Genomic DNA, 19,108 nt, shown 5'->3' with positions numbered 1-19,108 from the left:
TAATCTTTTTAAGAAGTACACATAAGTAAATAGACACATAGATGATCTTTATTAAGTTCTACTTAGGATTGATGTTAAAATTGTATAAAATATAAATATGTACAGAGTTTTGAAAGAATAGGTATTAGCTCTTAACAAGTATTTTAAACAAAACCTAATCCACAAGATAGTCTTATTTTTTCATTTAGTTTCCTGTTTGTTTCAAACATTTGTATGCAAGCATGTTGTAGGGTTTTTAAATACGACCTTCTAATGGTGATTGGGCCCCTCTCTACAAGAAAGTCATTGAGCTACAGGAGCATGTGCGAAGAAGGGCAATGAAGCTGATGAAGGTTTTGGAGCACGATTCTTATGAGGAATGGCTGAGGGAACTGGGGTTGTTCAGCCTGGAAGAAAGGAAACTGTGGGGAGACCTCATCACTCTTTACAACTACCTGAAAGTAGGGTTGTAGTGAGGAGGGTCTCGGTCTTTTCTCCCAAGTGGCAAGTAATAAAATGAGAGGGAATGGCCACAAGTTGCACCAAGGGAGATTTAGACTAGAAATTAGGGAATATTACTTCACAGAAAGAGTTGTGAAGAATTGTAGCAGGCTGCCCAGGGAAGTGGTGAATCAGCTTCCCTGGAGGTATTTAGAAGGCATGTAGATATGGTGCTTAGCGACATGTTTTAGTGGTAGGTTTATGGTTGGACTAAAAGATCTTAAAGGTCTTTTCCTAATGAAACAATTCTATGATTCTGTGATACAGAATGAAAATATGACTATTATTTCTGCAGAATATTTTTAGGATCTCCTATTTTGGCTAAGTTCTCTTTTTTTTCTGGAGACCCCTCCTCCACAGTTGGTCAGCCTGTTTTCCTTCCCAAGAGTTTCCCCTTAAGCTACAGTGAAAATATGAAGTATAAAGAAGTACAAATTTATTACAGGAAGTTGCTGTACAATGAACATTCTAAAGTTCACTTTTTATCTTTTGCTGTATCAGTTTTATTATCCCTGTGACTCCTGAAAAAAAAATGTGTTCTGTTAACAAGTAAAAAGTGTTTGGGAGAGTACAAGGTCACTCGGATTTATGCTTTTGTTTTTCTCCTAATTGCCAGTCCAACAACTGTGCTCTGTTAAAGCATCTATTGACTTCAGCGTTGCCAATATTTCAAGGCCAGGGCTTTTTAGAAGTGCAACTCGGTACAAGTCAAGGTAACAACATTCAGCATTCAGAGCTTAGTTAACTATTCTGTTGATAGTCTGTCAGTAAAGAATGATTTCCTTTCTTACGTGGCTCTATGGTCTCTGCAGGGCTAGCAGGAATAAAGCACAGCTGTATGTGTCTCTGAATGTAGAAACTGAGCAATCCCCAGATTTGCTGTTTAATATGGAGCAGATTTTATTTTAGATCAAGAAAGAAGCAGAGAAGGAAATATGTAGCATTTTGCAGATCATGCTAGAATTTGATTATTAATTCTGAAGTCTGTGATCATTCGGTCACCTTCTGTTTGAAGCAACAGAAGAGGCTTAAGATCAGATGTATGAAGAAGACACCACTGTTGTGAGGCTATGCTTAATGTTAGAGGAGAGATGGGCTAGGATATATGTAGGGTTTAGGCAACTGGTCGTGATACTCAAGTGAGTACATGGGTTTCAGTTCTTGATCAAATGCATGTTTTAGAAGTTTATAGAAAGAATTATAGAAGAGCGCTTAGGAGTTTGTCTCCATTGCTGAAATTCTCTGTGTACCTCCATGGTAAGGATAGTCCTCTGAGTAGCAGCAATGTGGGTTCAAAACATTGCGGGTGACAGAGGCCCTCTGCCTTCCTTTTTGTAAGCTGTCAGTAGCTTCTTTGCAGGAATTCACTCATGTCTTCTTTCAGTTTGTCTTCATTGAGGACAAAGGAAAAGAAATGGATTCTGGACCTTGCAGTAATGAAGGCCTTCTTGCCCATTTGTCAGTTCTGCTATTTATTTTAGTACTTTTATTTTAAGTAGTCACAACAAAATAAACTTCAGTGGTGTATGGGAAAAAAATAGTATTTCAAAGGTGAATGACAGAGTTCCAGTAAGCTTTTTCTTTCTAGTTTTTCCTTTTCATTTCCTGAACAGAAAGCAAGCTGAAGGGACATGGTAGACTAGAGGGATGAAGAGAAAGCACAAAATTATTGGGATATATTGTCAATAAGTAACAGCTGGTATCAGTATAGATTACTTCTAAAGATCATCAGTATTATGCCAGAAAGACTCCAAAAAAAAAATTTTACCTAGTACTCCCATAACTATAATTGGTGGGTACGATTGTCAATTCATTTTCAACTGGGTAATTTTGTTCTTCTTTAAATAATTTTGCTATAGAAGTTTGGTGGGTCCTCTGTGACCCTGATTAAAATTTAATAATGGATTTATTGGAAATATTTGATTTATAGCTATGCATATTTTAGTATTTGAGTAACATTTCTATGAATCCAAACATACTTCTGTATAATTCCTGTGGTTTTTGTGGAAAGGGAATAGCTTTGTTTATGAAGTTGTTTTCTTGAGCAATCAATGGCTGTCAGTCAAAAATAACAATAAAAATCCATAGCTGTTCTGATTTTTCATCAGATTTCAGGGAAATCCACAGAGATCATGGTTTAATTTTCTTCTCCGGAACAACAAAACAAAATACTAAACTTCATGACTACCTACATCCCTCATGGTATACAACCTCAGAGTGTTTTTCTTCTGCTAAACGTATATAGTTCCCAGTAAGCATTAATTGAAATTATACATAAGCATCATTTGAATATGAATAGAAAATATTACGTGAACAGAAAGTTGCTGTGTACTCATTGTTCCTTGATGGACAAGAATGATAAAATATCAGAACTAAAACCAGTAAACTCCTTTCTATGCAAACATCCACTGGGTAGCAGATTGTAAGTCCTAGAACCATGAAGGGATGGCCTCACACCTTAAAATAATTTCTTCTCTAGTGAGAAGATCTGTAGGAATTACAGTGAAAACAATTAGCATGCCAGCTGTACATATTCCCAGAAAAAAAAAAAAGCCAATTCACAGCAAGAAGCTCCTGATCACATCTGGTACAATTAACTTCAAATCTTGTATCATTGGGCTACAATAGGAAGAGTAGACAGAAAGTGGACCTAGTAGTGTTTCATCTATCCGTATTTTCTGCATACATTTCAGATTAGCGTAATTTTGTTCTTCGTTAACGAATTTTGCTATAGAAGTTTGGTGGGTCCTCTGTGACCCTGATTAAAATTTAATAATGGATTTATTGGAAATATTTGATTTATAGCTATGCATATTTTAGTATTGGAGTAACACTTCTGTAAATCCAAACGTACAGGCAAAACAGGCAAAACTGTTTCAAACTGACCATTCCAGAAACTTGCAGACACCTAATGACATTATATAACAAAAGTCTTCATAACATCATCAGGAAATTAGGATAACTTAGGAACATTCCCTTCATCCTAGAAGATATTCCAAAGAGTAAGGAGCATTAGAGGAGAGTATCCTTAAGTCACCTCTAAATTATTTACTCAGAATAGAAATTATAATTCCTAGAATACTAATTGTACATCTTCTTAGTATTTTAGAATAAATGGATGACAGCTTCTACTTAAAAAGATATTTTCACCAGTCTAAATGTTATAAAGCATATCTGGTTTAGGGGCAGTATGTTAGGGAAAACAGCTTTATTTTAGTAAATCTATTTAGTGCGCTGTCATTTGATCACATATCTTATATTTCACACTGTATATTGCTCTTTCAAAGTAACTTTATAGAACTTCAGAAATACTTTCTAAAAGCTGCAACCACTAATAGCAGCTTATAATTTAAATAATTGAATACTATTGGTTCATTGTTAGAAATTTAGTCTTCCTTTTAGGTATCTTTCACTTGCCCTCTCCATTTGTGGATTATTTCTATGTAAGTCTTCATTTTCTTGGGAAGGTTCTGCTACTGCAAACTTAAGTTCATGTCTAACCTAGGCAGTGGACACGTTCCCCTTTTCTAGCCTTCAAAAAATCACAAGTCTTACGGTGAAAGATATCTTTCTGTCATTACTTTAGGATATTTTTGTGCTAGGAATCAAAAATATAGGTGCGAGTTGGTTGTCCAAGTTGAGTTGTCCTACTCAAGTTGTATTCTATGGTCAAGTTGATGACTTAGATGGGTGTTTTTTCCCTTTGTTTCCTTGTGTTTTTTAATTTGTTTTGTGCTTGTCAGAGGCATGAACTCACTCAAACTAAAAGAAATAATTAGAAGATTAGAAAAATATCACTCTGGCCATAACATATTTTAAGTATTGTTGAGAGACGCTGTGTGGCATTGTTTCCTGCTATTTCAGTGGAACTGTAGGTGTTAAACTGATTGCAGAAATCTATGATGAGAAACAAAGCTGTAAAATATGCAACAGATAACTGTAGAAAGAGCAAGAATTTGTCATGTAAACTAATTTTTCATATGCCTGTATTTTTCCCCCCAAACTATGGTAAAATAAATGATATAATTATTTTCACAACCACCAGCAAGCCCAATCAAAAGGTGCTTTTTTTTGCATTTCTAATATGTACAACAGGAAAAAGTATTAATATTCCTGCATTTTGATTAAATTTCTTTTAATCTTAATCAACAAAGGAAACAACTGTCTAAATCGTATGGTTTAAAAATGTGCCTATTTAATGCAATTACTTTTCTGGGCACTGATGTTTCAAACTTGATCTTAAAAACCTAATTTATTAGTGCAGTAGCAGTTTCAAGGTTTTCTTTAATATACAAACAAATTAAAAATATCTCTAAATAATTAGTGTTTGCTGATACAGAGCGCTGCTTGGACCTCTCATTTCAAGTCAGATTTGTTTTAGTAAGAACTGAATATAGGTGAGGAGTATAGATGTGTAGGTTGAGGCCACAAAGGTCTATAGGTGTGAATATATCCAGGTCTTGCAAGTAGAATTGAAATATTTCAGTAAAAGTTCTGGTTCATCCAATCTATTTTTAATAGTGTCACCTGGCTTCATTACTTCAGTTAGGATATATGGCATAATTCAGCATCATTCTTTTTGCAAGCTTTTGTTTTACTGTTATACTAAGACTATGTAACACATGTGAGAACATAAGCTTACTTTTAATTACTGTCTCCTTTTCTGAAGCTTCTTTATTGTATGCTTCCAAGCGCTAAAGGTTCTCAGGAGCTGAAATAATGAATTCACTGCTGAAGGGACTAGAGAACATTGACTATTTTTTGTAGTACATCTCTATCATAAAGGTCTCTAAAATTTCAAAGGTAAAGATCAGACCGGTAGAGAAGAAAGTGCGTTCCTCTAAGAACTATATTGGGTTTTATAAGGTCAAATTCAGATCTTTCTTGAATTTTAAGATGGCTCCTCAGTGCAGAAATCTTTTCTTTTTCCCTATGTTAATGTAGGTGTGAATCATAAATATGCCATTTTTAATTTAGCAGGTCCTGATCTTATCAGTACTAGCTTTTGACATGAACCTGACCTCTCTTGCAGTAATTCATTGAGATAAATGTGTTTTCCAGGCTGGTATCTGAAGCATGCAGTTTTGGAAGGGAAAGCTTTGGTTTTGATGTATACAGTCATCAAAATGGAAAGAACAATTTATTCCAGCTTGATGTTTGTAGTATGATAAAGAACAATATGTTTCAGTTAGTCGCATAGGGCTGGGAGGGGAGAACCAGAAAAAGAGAAAACCTGATAGCCTGACGACTTCTGGTCAAGCTGTCAAGAAATTCTTGTGTTGTTCAGTGCAGCTTTCTGAAATGGACACTAATGGGCACTCACATTGTCAGATATGCCAGCAAGAACTTTCTTTCTGCCAGCAATGGCAGTGATGTTTCGACAGAATTGAGGTAATTGTAGGCATGTATATAATTATGGGAGTGAGGCATATTTGTCTTATGCCACAGCAGAGCCAGGAAAGTATTTAGCAGGCAGTAAGTGGAGGAAGGTCAGGGAGAGGGTTATCATTCTTGACATTGATGTGTTCTCTCTTGTACTGTGTAGCAGAAGCTGAGCTCAGAAGAGCATGCACTAAGTGATCCTTGTCCTTTTTTGATTGCTTAGACTTGACATTTAACATGTTTTCTCTTTATTACTGACTGTTGATATACAATCTAGTTTAATGTATTTCAGAGTGCTTGCACATTTAAGTTCTCTAGTTTGCCCCATATACCAGAATTTGTTTGCTTTCTCTCAAGATTTTTGGACCAGTTCCAACTAAACTAGTCCTCTAACTAAACTATACTAGTATTATATAATTATTAGAATGATGGGGGTGAGGGTTCAGAACAGTATTTGAGTTTGTTTGCAACTTTCTCCTTGCTTTTGGGGAGGTAATCTTCCTTTTTATTATCACCTATATCAAATAAAGTCAATTATGAGTGGGTTCTGCATAGTGTTTTGTGATATTCTGATAGAATATTCCATATGATAAGTTGCACCATCAAACCAAAGAAGTAGGATTGTTAAAGGGCAAAGTATTATGCAAAGTATTATACAAAGTATAAGCAGCTAGCAGAAAGGAAAAGGTTTTACCAAGCTATTACAATGTGTTAAAGATAAAATACATAGTGCAATACCATTTCTAACAGTTGCACGGAAAATGACTTTGAATATTTTATTTTGATCATAACCTATTTAAATTCTGTATGCTATTTAACTAATAATAGAAAGAGCTATATTACAAGCACATTACTTGTATTGCTATAGAGTGACTCTTATGAAACTTTCTGCAATTCAGAAAAATCTGCAGAAATTACTTTATTCATACAGATCTAAGACTGAAGTCCTGTTACTCTCAGCAGAGGAGAATGCTGAGTTCAGCCAAAGTACAAATCTCTTGATGGCAAGAAGTAAACCTCAGATTTGTATTCAAAGAACTTGTAGAGTACATTTGTATCTATAAGAAATTTGGTCACGATATCTTTGTTAAGTTATTATTTTTTTTAATAATGGAGAAGATCTTTCTAAATTTTATTTTCCATCCAAGAGCAGAAGGGTAGGGAAATGCAGAAATAAGACTTGATTCACTTAAGTTGTGTCTTAACACTGGATTCTCAAATTATTATAGTAAACAACCGTCTATGTGCTGTAGTATGAATTCTTGAAATAAGATGTTACCTTTCACTTAGTGCTGGAGTAAACGTTCAGTTTGTGTCGATGCAGATCACAGCTATTTAGTACCTGTACTCAAAGAAATTTCCCAGACATGGACACGTTTATGGTCTTGCAGAACATAGAGATTGAGCAAAAGCCTGATACTAGGAAACTGCAAAAAAATCCCATACCATTGAAGTTAATGCAGCTATCTTCATGCCTATTTAGAACACTATGATTCCACATAATGACCACACATGAAATCCCTAGTGGTCACATGAAGTCACCATGACATCATTTCAAAGATGATAGTATTGGTAGAACATCAAAATTCTTAAATGCTGTGATAGAATTGCTGAAAATCTTTAAAGTACATTTAGATTTCCCTAAATGAAACATTCTAGAACAGAAAGGAACTACTTCAAGGAGATCTTGTAGCTTGCAACTATTAGATAATTCTATATGTGCTGATTAGAAAATACTCAGTTTAATAATTCTTGCATCAGTTCTTATGAAGACTGAACTTCATACCTTGATAACTGTCAGCTTCAGAATGGTTTGTCATTATTACTGTTTATTCCTGAAAATGTGAAATGTAGTAAGACTCAATGGCCCAGGACTTAGAACATACAAGATGATAGAACATATTTCCAGGAAAGAAAAGAAATGATTCAGCAACCACAATTTCAGGTGAAAGTATAAAAGCTATTTCAAACTTCCGTGTGCTTTATTAGAAACTATACCTCTACTTTGAGCTGCAAAAAAACCTGTCTGGAAGTGGTTGAAGTGGGAAACACAAAATTCTTCTTTATGTGTTTAAGATTTGTAAGGCATCTATATTTGAGTGATGAAAAGTAGCTATATGAAAGTTTAGTGCAAAAAGTTAAAACCCTGTCTATGTCAAAATGTGTAAGCAGCATTATCTGAAAGAAAACTGTATTTCTGTAGAAATATTGTTCTCCGAACAATATCAGTTATTGTTTCATAACGAACCATCTGGAACAACAGACTCCAAAATGTCAGATATCAGAGTAAAGCCAACTATCATGTAATTTCTGTACTAAACACTGTGTCCAGTTGTACTTACTGTCACCAAAGAGGTTAGATTTCATATGACAGCAAGAGTTGTAGCAGTTAGTCAGTAATTTCTTCATACAAGTGAGCTAAAGGGCACACAATATCACATTCAGGAAAAATTGGGGTTTCTTGTTTTATTTTTTCAGAACTTTGTGCCAAATCTAAAGATCTGTTCTCACACATTGTGAAAATTATTTCCATTCTGTTCTATCTTCTGACCATCATATTTTGATAAAACATAGCATTTACATGCTTGTGATTCAGAAGTAGCTTCCTCAAATTAATAAATGACTTCATGATTAAGATTATATATTTTAAATAGATTTTTTTCTTTAAATAAAATATTGTCTATTGTTAGACCATAAACTGACAAACTAATTCTGTTGGTCCTTCTGGTTGCAGATAAAATCTTAAAAATATAGAATTATTGAAACTAATCTGCAGTTTCTGAACTGTCTTGTTTATTGAGAGCATTTTAGTTTCGATAGCAGAGATGATATTTAATTTTCAGTTCTATTGTCTAAAATCCTCTTTGATAAGCACTCAAGAAATAAAATAGAAAGTGGTATGCACTTGACAAAAACCAGAAAATAGTACTTCAAGTTGCCAACTTTAGGTGGAGACATTTGAGAAATTACTAATCATGGAGATTCTTTGTAAAACTAATCTTCTCTTTATTAATGCCTGGCTTAAAAATACTTAAGAACAGACTTTCCTGTCACACCTATGCAAAGATTCAGTTTTTGGTTAAAAGTACTAAATCTCAGATTTTTGAACACCTTTCTAGTCAATGGGGTTGTAGGAACACCCTTGTCCTTTAACTGGTCTTCCAAAAGGCTCTACCACCTAACCTTAGTAGTTCTACTCATCTGTTGTTGCAGAGAAAGAATATACATAAAATGTTTCCACTCTTTCTCCATTCCCTTCACAAGTATAAGAAGGAAAAAAGAAAAAAAAAGGTTGTTTATTATACTAGAATTACCATACTGGTTGACGACAATAAAATGGAATATTATGTGACAGCAACATGGCATAGTAATCGGTACAGCCACAGTATATAATCTTTGTGTTTCACTCATACCATTTGTATTCTGCAGGGAAGTTCTGAAAACTCCTGTGTTTTAAGCAAAATTTCAGTTTAAGCTTGAAATAATTTTTTAATTAATGTTCTCTTAAAAAAAAAAAAATCCGTGGAAAGAATTTGTTAGAGCAGAGAATATTCATGAATGGCTGTTGTCCACATATCTATGTTTTTTCTGTCTTTGTGTTTACTTTCCTCAGCTGTAGGCCTTGCTGCCTGTCCAGAACCAGTAATTCCTAGCAATGGGATCAAATCAGGAGATAGATATATGGTGAATGATGTTTTGTCATTTCAGTGCGAGCCGGGATATACTTTACAGGTATGTATTTTCCTTCCTTCCTTCCTTCCTTCCTTCCTTCCTTCCTTCCTTCCTTCCTTCCTTCCTTCCTTCCTTCCTTCCTTCCTTCCATAAACTCACCCAAAACCTCATTTAAGGAAGAGTCTGTAGTGCATCCATAGAGGTGATTTAAGTAGCGCTTATGTAAGTACTCTCACATTATAAAGATATGAACGTGTAGCATGTGTGGCCCTCAGTAAATCTGGACTGGCAAACCTTATCTTAGATTAACATACCACTGAGAAGCAAGAAACATTAAAATGGACAAGGAAATAATATGGTTAAAATGCCCTGTCTTGAAAATTATTTTAAAACTGTGTTTATTGAAACTGTGCTGTTGTTTTCCAGTTTTGGAAGTGGTTCTTCTGAGTGAAATTTTAAATACGTCACGGGAGCTCATATTCGGGTTGGAAATTGTAGAATTTATTTCCTAAGGCTAATTTTAATCATGCTAAATCTACTTTTAAAAATCTTTCAAGGAAATAATTATTACAAATTCATTCACAGATTGGGAATGTGGAGTGTTCGCACAGTGGTTTAGGTTCCCATTGTAGATAAGTTATTGAGCTGCTGTTTGTAAATGTTACAGAACCATGTAAATTGAAGACTGAAATGCATTTTCTTCCCTCATTAGTTTCTCTAATTAATTTACATATTTTCCACCACTGGTGTGATACACTGTAAATATGTGAGTTCAGAGTCTTTTCGGTGGTAACTGGTCCCCCTCAAGACAGTGTAAAAGCAGAACGCTGTGGTATAGAAGCAAAGTGTCACAACTTCTGCTCTAGAGAAGGAGAAAGTCATGGCTTTCTGTCTGATGTTTGCCAATTCAGTGCTCCCTCAGGATATCTAAGCTTATTCTTTGGTCTTAGTATTCCTTACCATTCTTCTAAAACTAAAACAGGATTCAGATTGAACGTCTTAGCTGTAGGCTGGCTGCAGAAACATCTGCATTTGAAAAGTCTCTCTAGGTAATCAGTAGTATGCTTACTTTTTCAGTCATTACAGATATAGGCTCAAGTCTTTAACCTAATCTATGCTCTTTACTTTTATAGCATGACTTGAAAAAGCCTGTATCAGAAACATCCAGTATCCATAGCAAAAAAAGACTGTCATACAAGTATCCTACTGCAGAATAAAGCCTGCTTCAGCCATACTGAGCACTCACTGCTCATTTAATGGTTTGAGGATTGCTTACAAGCCAGCTGATGGCTTGTGTATAAACTACTTAAGGTTTTCTCTTTCCAGCAAAGGAAAATTTATATTGTTTTGAAAATAGCTACTGCTTTAAAACTTTTGGACTTAATTCAACTTATTTTCCCTTATCTTTCAGTTGTAGTAGCCCTTGTAGGTAGTAGCCTTTGTAGGTAGTAGCCTTTATAGGTAGCAGTAATGTCAGTAACAAAAGGAGAGATTTTATATCATATTTTTATTACACAGTCCCTTCAAAGACTGCTAATAAACCATTAACCTTTTTCTATTTCAAAGTACTGTTGAACTAAGTATATGATGAAATGTCATATTCTACAGATACAACTATGTTGCAATAGCCAAGGCAAAGGTATAGGAACTGAAATTTAATCTTCAGCACTATTTATTTGTTAGGATGGAGTGCTGGCATGATTTTGGTCTTGGTGAAGTATCATAGTTCAGTAATTATCACAAGCCAGAGACTATTCCTGATAGGAAGTTTGCATCTTGACACTTTGTTTTGGAGGTCAATTCAGAAGATAAAAGTTAAGGAGGTACATATACTAAAGAATGTGCATTTGAAATACTCTATAAGTATTGTCTTTCTTCTTTGATTAGGACAACAAGGTTAACACGGATTTCTAACTTTAAAATGCTTAGGTTTGGTGGGTTGAATCCTATCTGTATTGCCCATCATATTTAAAGTTCTTACTATACTCTCCCTGATGTTTCAACTATGCAACTAAATTTTGCATATGAAAAAAAGGGCATGATTCCATTTTTTATGATGTGGATTAGAAATACATAAACCCTCAAGATACAGCATCATTGGGTTTTCCATCGGTACTTAAAAAAGTACTGCTGAGATATTGAGGTGGAGTCATAACAGTAGAACGTGAATACTTCAGAAGTATTTGGAATGAGTACAGGAAACCTTTCGAAGATACACATTGTTAGCATTGACTGGATGTTTTGGATCTATTTTGGCTTAGAAAAAAAAGAAATGTGAGTTCATAAATACATTTTTAGTATAAAATAATTGTGTATTTGTGCTATCTGCACATAAGATGCTGATCTGTGTTAATGCTAAACTTTTAACACACTGTGTGTCACTGTCACAAACAAATACATCTTTTGTCTGTTTGCAGCTCTCTTCTGTAGTAGAATATGACTAACTGCACTTTTGGTTTGGTACTTCTACAAGGATCCTATAATAAATTCTTTTCTTAAAATTTCATAGAATTTTGTTCCTTAACTGCGTTTCTGAATTCTGTTTCTATACATATGCAAATCTAATTTTAAATGTGGAATCTGACTTATATGGAAATTAATTTGATGATCTTGTCCACAGTGTAAAACAAAAGACCTTCAATATCCAAATTCAAAAGAAAAGAGTTCGAATCTTTTCAAAATATTAATGAAGATTTCTGTGCTCTGTGGTTTTTGCTGTGAGAAAGTGCATATACAAGTATGTATAGTATTTTGCTCAGACAAGTCAAGTAAAAATGGCTCTAAATTAAAAATTAAAGTTCTAATGAGCACAGTATGTTTGCATAACTTTGCAAATTATTTTTTTTTCAACTCTAGCTGTGAATTTACCCTCAGTCTTTAGAGAACATATTCACAGCTAGCAATAACAATCAGATGTGGATTAGTTTATAATTGGGACTTACCAGAAAAGTCATAGAGCTCAAACTACTACCTGGAGATGCATAAGAAAGGTAATTGCTAGCTGTAGGATTGTCTCCCCCCAGGAGGGGACTTTAAAAGACTGAAATCAGAGTGTGCTCTTGTTGGGAAGAGGCTTGAAGCCAGAGAAATCATTTCATTTTATTTTGCAAAAGATCTTTTATAGGCCATTTTACTTTTTTCTATGACTGTGGTAGTTAAATTACGGCTTCCCCCTGACTCACATCAGAGACATGGAATCATAGAAGACCAGGAAGAGAGAGAATAAAAGGAAACAGGGAATATTGCTTTAAGTAAATTAACCTCATCCATTTTAGAAGTAACTAAGATGACGCAATAATTGTATGCACATTTTTTCTTTAAAATGAAAAGGTTACTTAAAACCAAAGTGTTTTATTGAACTGTTATCAATTTGTAGTGTTTTTATAAGAAAAAGACCAATTTAATTTACATAATTTTAATGAAAACTGATTTTTTATTCCTTCCAAGTCATTTTTTGTAAATGCTTTAGTTTGTCTTTCAGAAGCTGATTGTCTAAATACTCTTAACTGAATTATTAATTAAAATATTTTATTCCATACAATTCCACACAATTTTATATGGACTTTCTTCAAGTTGATGTGTGTAGCTTCTTTTTTGTAAACATACTGAATGATGCTGAAGTAATTTCATCAAATCTTTTTTTCTTTACTGTAGTTTGCTTATTCTTTTTCTGATTTCTATAAGAACTTGGACAAATAGTAAGGACAAATAATAAGGACAAATAGTATTTAAATAAGCCTTCATATTTTCTTGAAAAATGTGCTACCTTACTAAATATTAGACTCTTAAAATCTCTGGTTTATTTTTACCATGTGTATTAAGTGACTTGCCCAACCTTAAATATCCAAATGATTAAAACAGGAACTAAACTGTACTGTCAGTCCCACATCTCAGTCTTTATATCTTTCACTCCTGCCAGTTTATTCAGTTTTCATATTCCAACAGCAGAATGCATAACCCGTTCCTCAGAGGAAAAAAATGACAAAGGAAAAAAATCTTGCATTAATTAAGTTTCCAGCTTGAACTGTTATCAGTGCAAGCAAAGCTGGGAGCACTTTGCAGCTGGTCTTGGGCAGCCACCCTTAGCTTTGCAGGTTACAGCCATGCCATTCTCCAGACACCTCATGGTTCTTCTTAGTTCTTGTGATGTTTCTTAAAAATAAGCAGAGTAAATTAAACACGACAACTAAACAAAGAGGTACTTGTACTTTTATAGCTGTCTGCCAAGGTGTTGCATGTATGCAGTGGGTCGTGTTTTGAGACCATGTGAGAGTTCAAGATCAGTTTGTAATTGGGGGTGACTGTCTTAGCACGGTACACATCCCTACCATCTGTACCAAGCAGATGTGGAACAAAGTCCTCTGTTTCTCTACTGGTCACTCAGAGCAGTGATTGATTCACTCCAGGTTGGAGTCTGAAAAATCATCTAGCGTGCTTACACTGTGAATGAGAAACCTGGAATTGAAATAGGGGGTGAACCAATTTCACCATGGAAATGCACAGTCAGCTGCTTCTGTGTTATAACCAGACTTACATTTAGTAAAAAAATGTGAAGACGTGTTCAAGTTATCAAAGGAGGAATTGTTTAGAACATTTATCCAATAGAAAATTAAGAACATAAAGCCTGAAGTGTTTGAAAACAGCATGTAACAAATTCATAAGAGGAATTATAATGCAGCTGATCAATAGGCACAGCTAAGATGAGGTCCTGTGCAGTGCTACCTTCCTGGAAAATCTGATAATGAGTATCTGTAATCTAATATTTCACCCTTTCCAAACAGGGTCGTTCTCATATTTCTTGTATGCCAGGAACAGTTCGACGCTGGAACTATCCATCTCCTCTCTGCATTGGTATGAATACTTACTTGTTTTCAGTGTGTTCTGAACATCAGTTAGAAGAAACTCCCAACTTTGTCATGCCAATTGTTTCTTTACTTAATTCTGTTTCATTCAAAACTTTTTTGAGTTTTCATTTGTATCTAAGAGATATGGAAACATTGCAATATTTTTTCTTTATATATAGCGTATATGTTATTTAAAAAAAATATTGTGATTGGGCAAAGGAGAAAACCCATGTGTTTAACATCGTTTAGCTTGTCCTGAGTACTCTGCTTTGAATCAAGCTGAATGTTCTTCAGAAAGCAGAGGAAGTCAACAAATTCCTTTTGCAGCGTGCTCCTCTTGGAGAACCTTCTCAAAAACAAGGCAGATCATGCAGTGAGAGTAGGACGCTTCTCAAAGAAGAAAGCGGTCTATCTGCAGAAGAGAGCAGCTCTGAAGTCAAGCCTAATGGTGGAATGAAAATCAGTTGTAGGGGTCTAGAAAAGGATGGCTCATTTCATCTGAGAAAGTCACTAAACTATGCTGAGTTAAAAAAATGAAGCTGAAAATACTTTCCTTTTTAAGCACACTAACACCTTACCTAACAGATTGGAGATTTCCCTGTGTAGATAATAATCTTCCTACTGCATTGTTTCTTGATTAAGCAACATATATGAAAGTCAAGATTTTGGTGTCTTTTGACATGCTGATTTCAAGAAAAAGCAGCAATGGAGGGGAGTGAAGCACATCTCCATCAAGACATTCTGTTGCTTCAGCTTTGAAATACATTCGTCAGTGAATGCTTTTAACTTGCATATTAAGTCAGCAAAATCTGTTTCTTTTACCCTCCTATTTATGAGGAATTTAAAAGATTGGGAAGACACTGGGCAATATTGAGCAACATTAACATTTTGAAGATTCCTTGACCTATGTATTATTTTCTACAGAAACACTCACTTCTGATTAATATGGAAGCTCTGCAGTTTCCTCAAATCAATTTTAGAAATGGATAATTTATTCAGGAAAGTGTATTTTGGGGTTAAGGTGGAGACTTTTTTGTATATATTCACCTTGTATATTCAATATCATTCTTGTTTGCAGTGTGCTCATCGATTTTGTTTTCCTTTAGTTCATGAAATTTTGCTGTCATGGAAGTGAAAATACCCCCAAGAAAACAAACCAAACTCTTAAATCTTTACTCTCTCCCCCCTATTATAACCCTTAAAATGTTGATTTTTCTAGAAACACGAACTAAAATCTGTTCTTTTCACAAATTAATATATTCAAGATTGCAGTGAGTTAGAGATACTGGAGAAGTTTGAGACTGATTTTTCATCTTTAAGTGAAGTTCTTCCTCTTTTGTTTCAATGTCTTGCGTGATCTCACCAGTAAATTATGTTCATTTTTTGGGTACAATTATCACAATACACAGTATTAGAGCATCACAATTCTGTCACCAGATCATATATCACTGTAATACCTGGCATGAAGACTCATAGGCTTTAAATTAATGGTTCCTCAAATAAGAAATATAAATTACAAGATTTTAATTTGATTTCTTGATTTATTCTTCCTTCATATTATTGTCCTAGTGAAAGGGTAAACTCTGCCACTTCTTTACAAGGTGCTTCGTATTTTTGTAATTTAGCTTTATATCATCGTAAAGGATGCAAATGGCTTTTCAATCTCCTATTAATTTGCAGAAGGAAAGCACACAGATAGTAAGCAAATCCCTCCTTCTGAATTCACATTAACAACAATTAACGAGACATTTTTAACATAATTGGCCAGCTGAGACAATGGGTTACCCAGTCCACATGTGCAGCTACACGTTTACAGTAAAATCAGAGAGAACATATTCTATTGAGTAAGTGTATTGGTCTAACTCAACTCTTTTTTCTTTTCTCCTTCAAGAAGAATATTTTGACTGTGATAAATTTCAGTGTTTGAGGGTCATGGGGATAAAATGGAAAATCCATTTTTGAATTAATTACATGCCAAATATTAAGAAATGATATTATTAAAAGATACAGTAACTTTCTTTTTACTTTTCATAGCTAAATGTGGTGGAACTCTGACAAACTTGGGTGGTGTGATCCTGAGCCCAGGATTTCCTGGAAATTACCCTAGTAATTTAGATTGTACATGGAAAATTTTGTTGCCTATTGGATATGGTAAGTAAACTTAGATCTCAAGTGCAACTATTTGTAATCATCAGATTTAAATTTAATTATGAATATTCTAAATTCTACTATGAAACAGATTTTTTCCAGCGAATGCATTGTGAACTTCTTACATAACTGTGCATTATCTTTATATTTGAAAATATTTGGCAATATAAAAATATATATTTGTCAAAGTAATTTGTTATTTGTAAAACTCACTCTGTCTTGGAAACTGATTTCAGGACAAATGCTATCTGCACGAAGATATAAAAGATTAATTAGATAATGCAACTTCTTAATTAATTAGTGCTCGGTTTAATGTCCTTGCATTGTCCCCCAAGTTACTTAAAAAGTATTTCTTAGGTTTTATGAAAATGGACAGCACCTAATTTCTAGTACTATGAATTTGGTTAAAAACATTCTAAAACTATATTCCAAATCCCAGGTAACAATTACCAACTGAGAAACTTTCTAAGTTTGCATTAAAACTATAGTCATACAAAAAATATCTTCACAAATAAATAATAACTAGATTGAGAAGGTAATCATGGATAATAAGCGATCTATAAGTGCATGTATAAAACACAATCTTCTAGCTTTGTCAAAAATAAAAGAGGGAGAAGTTTTCTCAGAGCAAAACATTATGCCCCATACTGTGAATTCAATGCTATTGCTCCAATAAGAAAATTAGTTTTAAAAGCTTATTATTAAATTTGCTGTACCCATCTCTGGAAATGAATGTATTTTACATGCTTTCCCTTTGCATTCATAAGGATTTTTTTTAGTAGGACTTACTTAAGTAGAGTGTATTTTACTAAGCGAATTTGTAGAAATACCATGCTGCAATTTAGAATAATGCCCTCTATAAGTGTGTGCCTGGTAAAACTGATCCATCATAGTAATGGATAGCCTTAGTAGTCTTAGATATCCTTAATTCTTAGGACAACTATAGACAGGACATCCTTGACTAATTTTGTCATTCTACGGCTACATTTGCAGAAAATGTAGAATCACGGAATCATAGAATGGTTTGGGTTGTAAGGGATCTTAAAGATCATCTACTTCCAGCCCCCTTGCCATGGGCAGGGACGCCTCCCACCAGATCAGGTTGCTCAAATCCCCATCCAACCTGGCCTTCAACACCTCCAGGGATGGGGCAGCTTCAACTTCTCTGGGCAACCTGTGCCAGGGCCTCACCACTCCCACAGTAAAAAATTTCTTCCTAATATCTAGCATAAATCTACCCTCTTTCAGCTTGAAACCATTGCCCCTCATCCTATCACTTCACTCGCTGATAGAGTACCTCCCAGTCTTTCCTGTAGGCCTCTTTCAGTGCTGGAAGGCTGCTGTAAGATCTCTACAGAGCCTTTTCTCTAGGCTAATCAAGCCCAACTCTCTTAGCCTGTGCTTCTGTGGGAGGTGCTCCAGCCCTCTGATCGTCCTTGTGACTCTCCTCTGGACTGTAACAGATCCATGTCCTACCTGTGCTGAGAAATCCAGAACTCAATGGAGTGAGGTCTCACTAGAGTAGAGCAGAGGGGGAGAACCACCTCCCTCAACCTGCTGGTCACGCTTTCAGCCCAGGATATGGTTGGCTTCCTGGCTGCAAGTGCGTATTGCTAGCTCATGGTAAGCTTCTCATACACCAACACCCCAAGTCCTTCTCTTCAGGGCTACTCTAAATTCATTCTCAATCCATGTAAATGATAAGCAGCTGTTCTGGAGTGATGTCATTCAAATTACGTTACTGTAATACTGCCTTTTAAAAACAGTCCTTCAAATTTCTCAGAGTTGCCCTTTTGCTTTGAGCATTTCCATGTACACGATTTTTTATGCATTACACAAGAGTGTCTTGTATCCTATTATTATCCCAGAAGTTTCTCATAGTGGTAACCTATAAAAAGATAAGATCATAACAGATACAAGATATTCATACCATTGATTTATCATTGCTCTAAAAACATTAGAAGGTGATATTTTTTACCGTAAAGTCACTGCAGGGATCTTTTTGAAAAAGTTTTTCTCAAATAACCCACGGAAAATGTTTTTACACCAGGTTTTATGATGGGATGTTTTGCAGAGAACTTCCACTGCAAAATAATTACAAGTATAAATTTGTCTACCTAAAATTATTTGTCTGCATTCGTTCTATTGTATGAAAATAAATACACAAAATCACTGAAATATAGAAAATAGTTCCAAAATTGAATAACTTTCCAGGATTTTTTTTTTTTTTTAATGGATTTTAATGTGATACTGAATGAGTTAGGTTAGTACTGTGTACAAAACTTGATCACCGAATGGTTTGGAAGGGACCTTGAAGATCATCTAGATCCACTTCCCCTGCCACGGGCAGGGACACATTCTACTAGATCAATTTGTTCCTCTTCCAGCCTGGCCTTGGACATATAATGATTGATGCAAATTCCAGTAGAAGAAATAACATCACAGTGACTTGGTCTCTCAGTAAGCATTCCTTTATTCCCACCCGTTTGTTCAAACTTTGTAACTGAATGAAGCCCGTGATATTATTGACGTAATGCAAGCACAGAGGTGCGCTCAAGTCCAGCAATAAAACTGTGGGCGCT

At 34.8% G+C, this 19,108-nt stretch overlaps 1 protein-coding gene across 1 annotated transcript in view; it reads left to right on the top strand.

Moving 5' to 3' along the window:
- Positions 1-19,108, top strand: part of CSMD1 (CUB and Sushi multiple domains 1) — a 1,155,040-nt gene that overhangs the window by 995,897 nt on the left and 140,035 nt on the right. The window contains exons 38-40 of the mRNA XM_054063646.1: positions 9,476-9,594; positions 14,316-14,385; positions 16,413-16,529. Of these exons, the coding sequence (XP_053919621.1) occupies positions 9,476-9,594; positions 14,316-14,385; positions 16,413-16,529 (306 nt within the window). The remainder of the gene's footprint in view (positions 1-9,475; positions 9,595-14,315; positions 14,386-16,412; positions 16,530-19,108) is intronic.

The sequence above is a fragment of the Cuculus canorus genome, chromosome 3, assembly GCF_017976375.1.
Source record: "Cuculus canorus isolate bCucCan1 chromosome 3, bCucCan1.pri, whole genome shotgun sequence".
Taxonomy (NCBI): Eukaryota; Metazoa; Chordata; class Aves; order Cuculiformes; family Cuculidae; genus Cuculus; species Cuculus canorus.
Note: the sequence above shows the minus strand (reverse complement) of the source record. Positions and strands in the feature narration are given on the sequence as shown.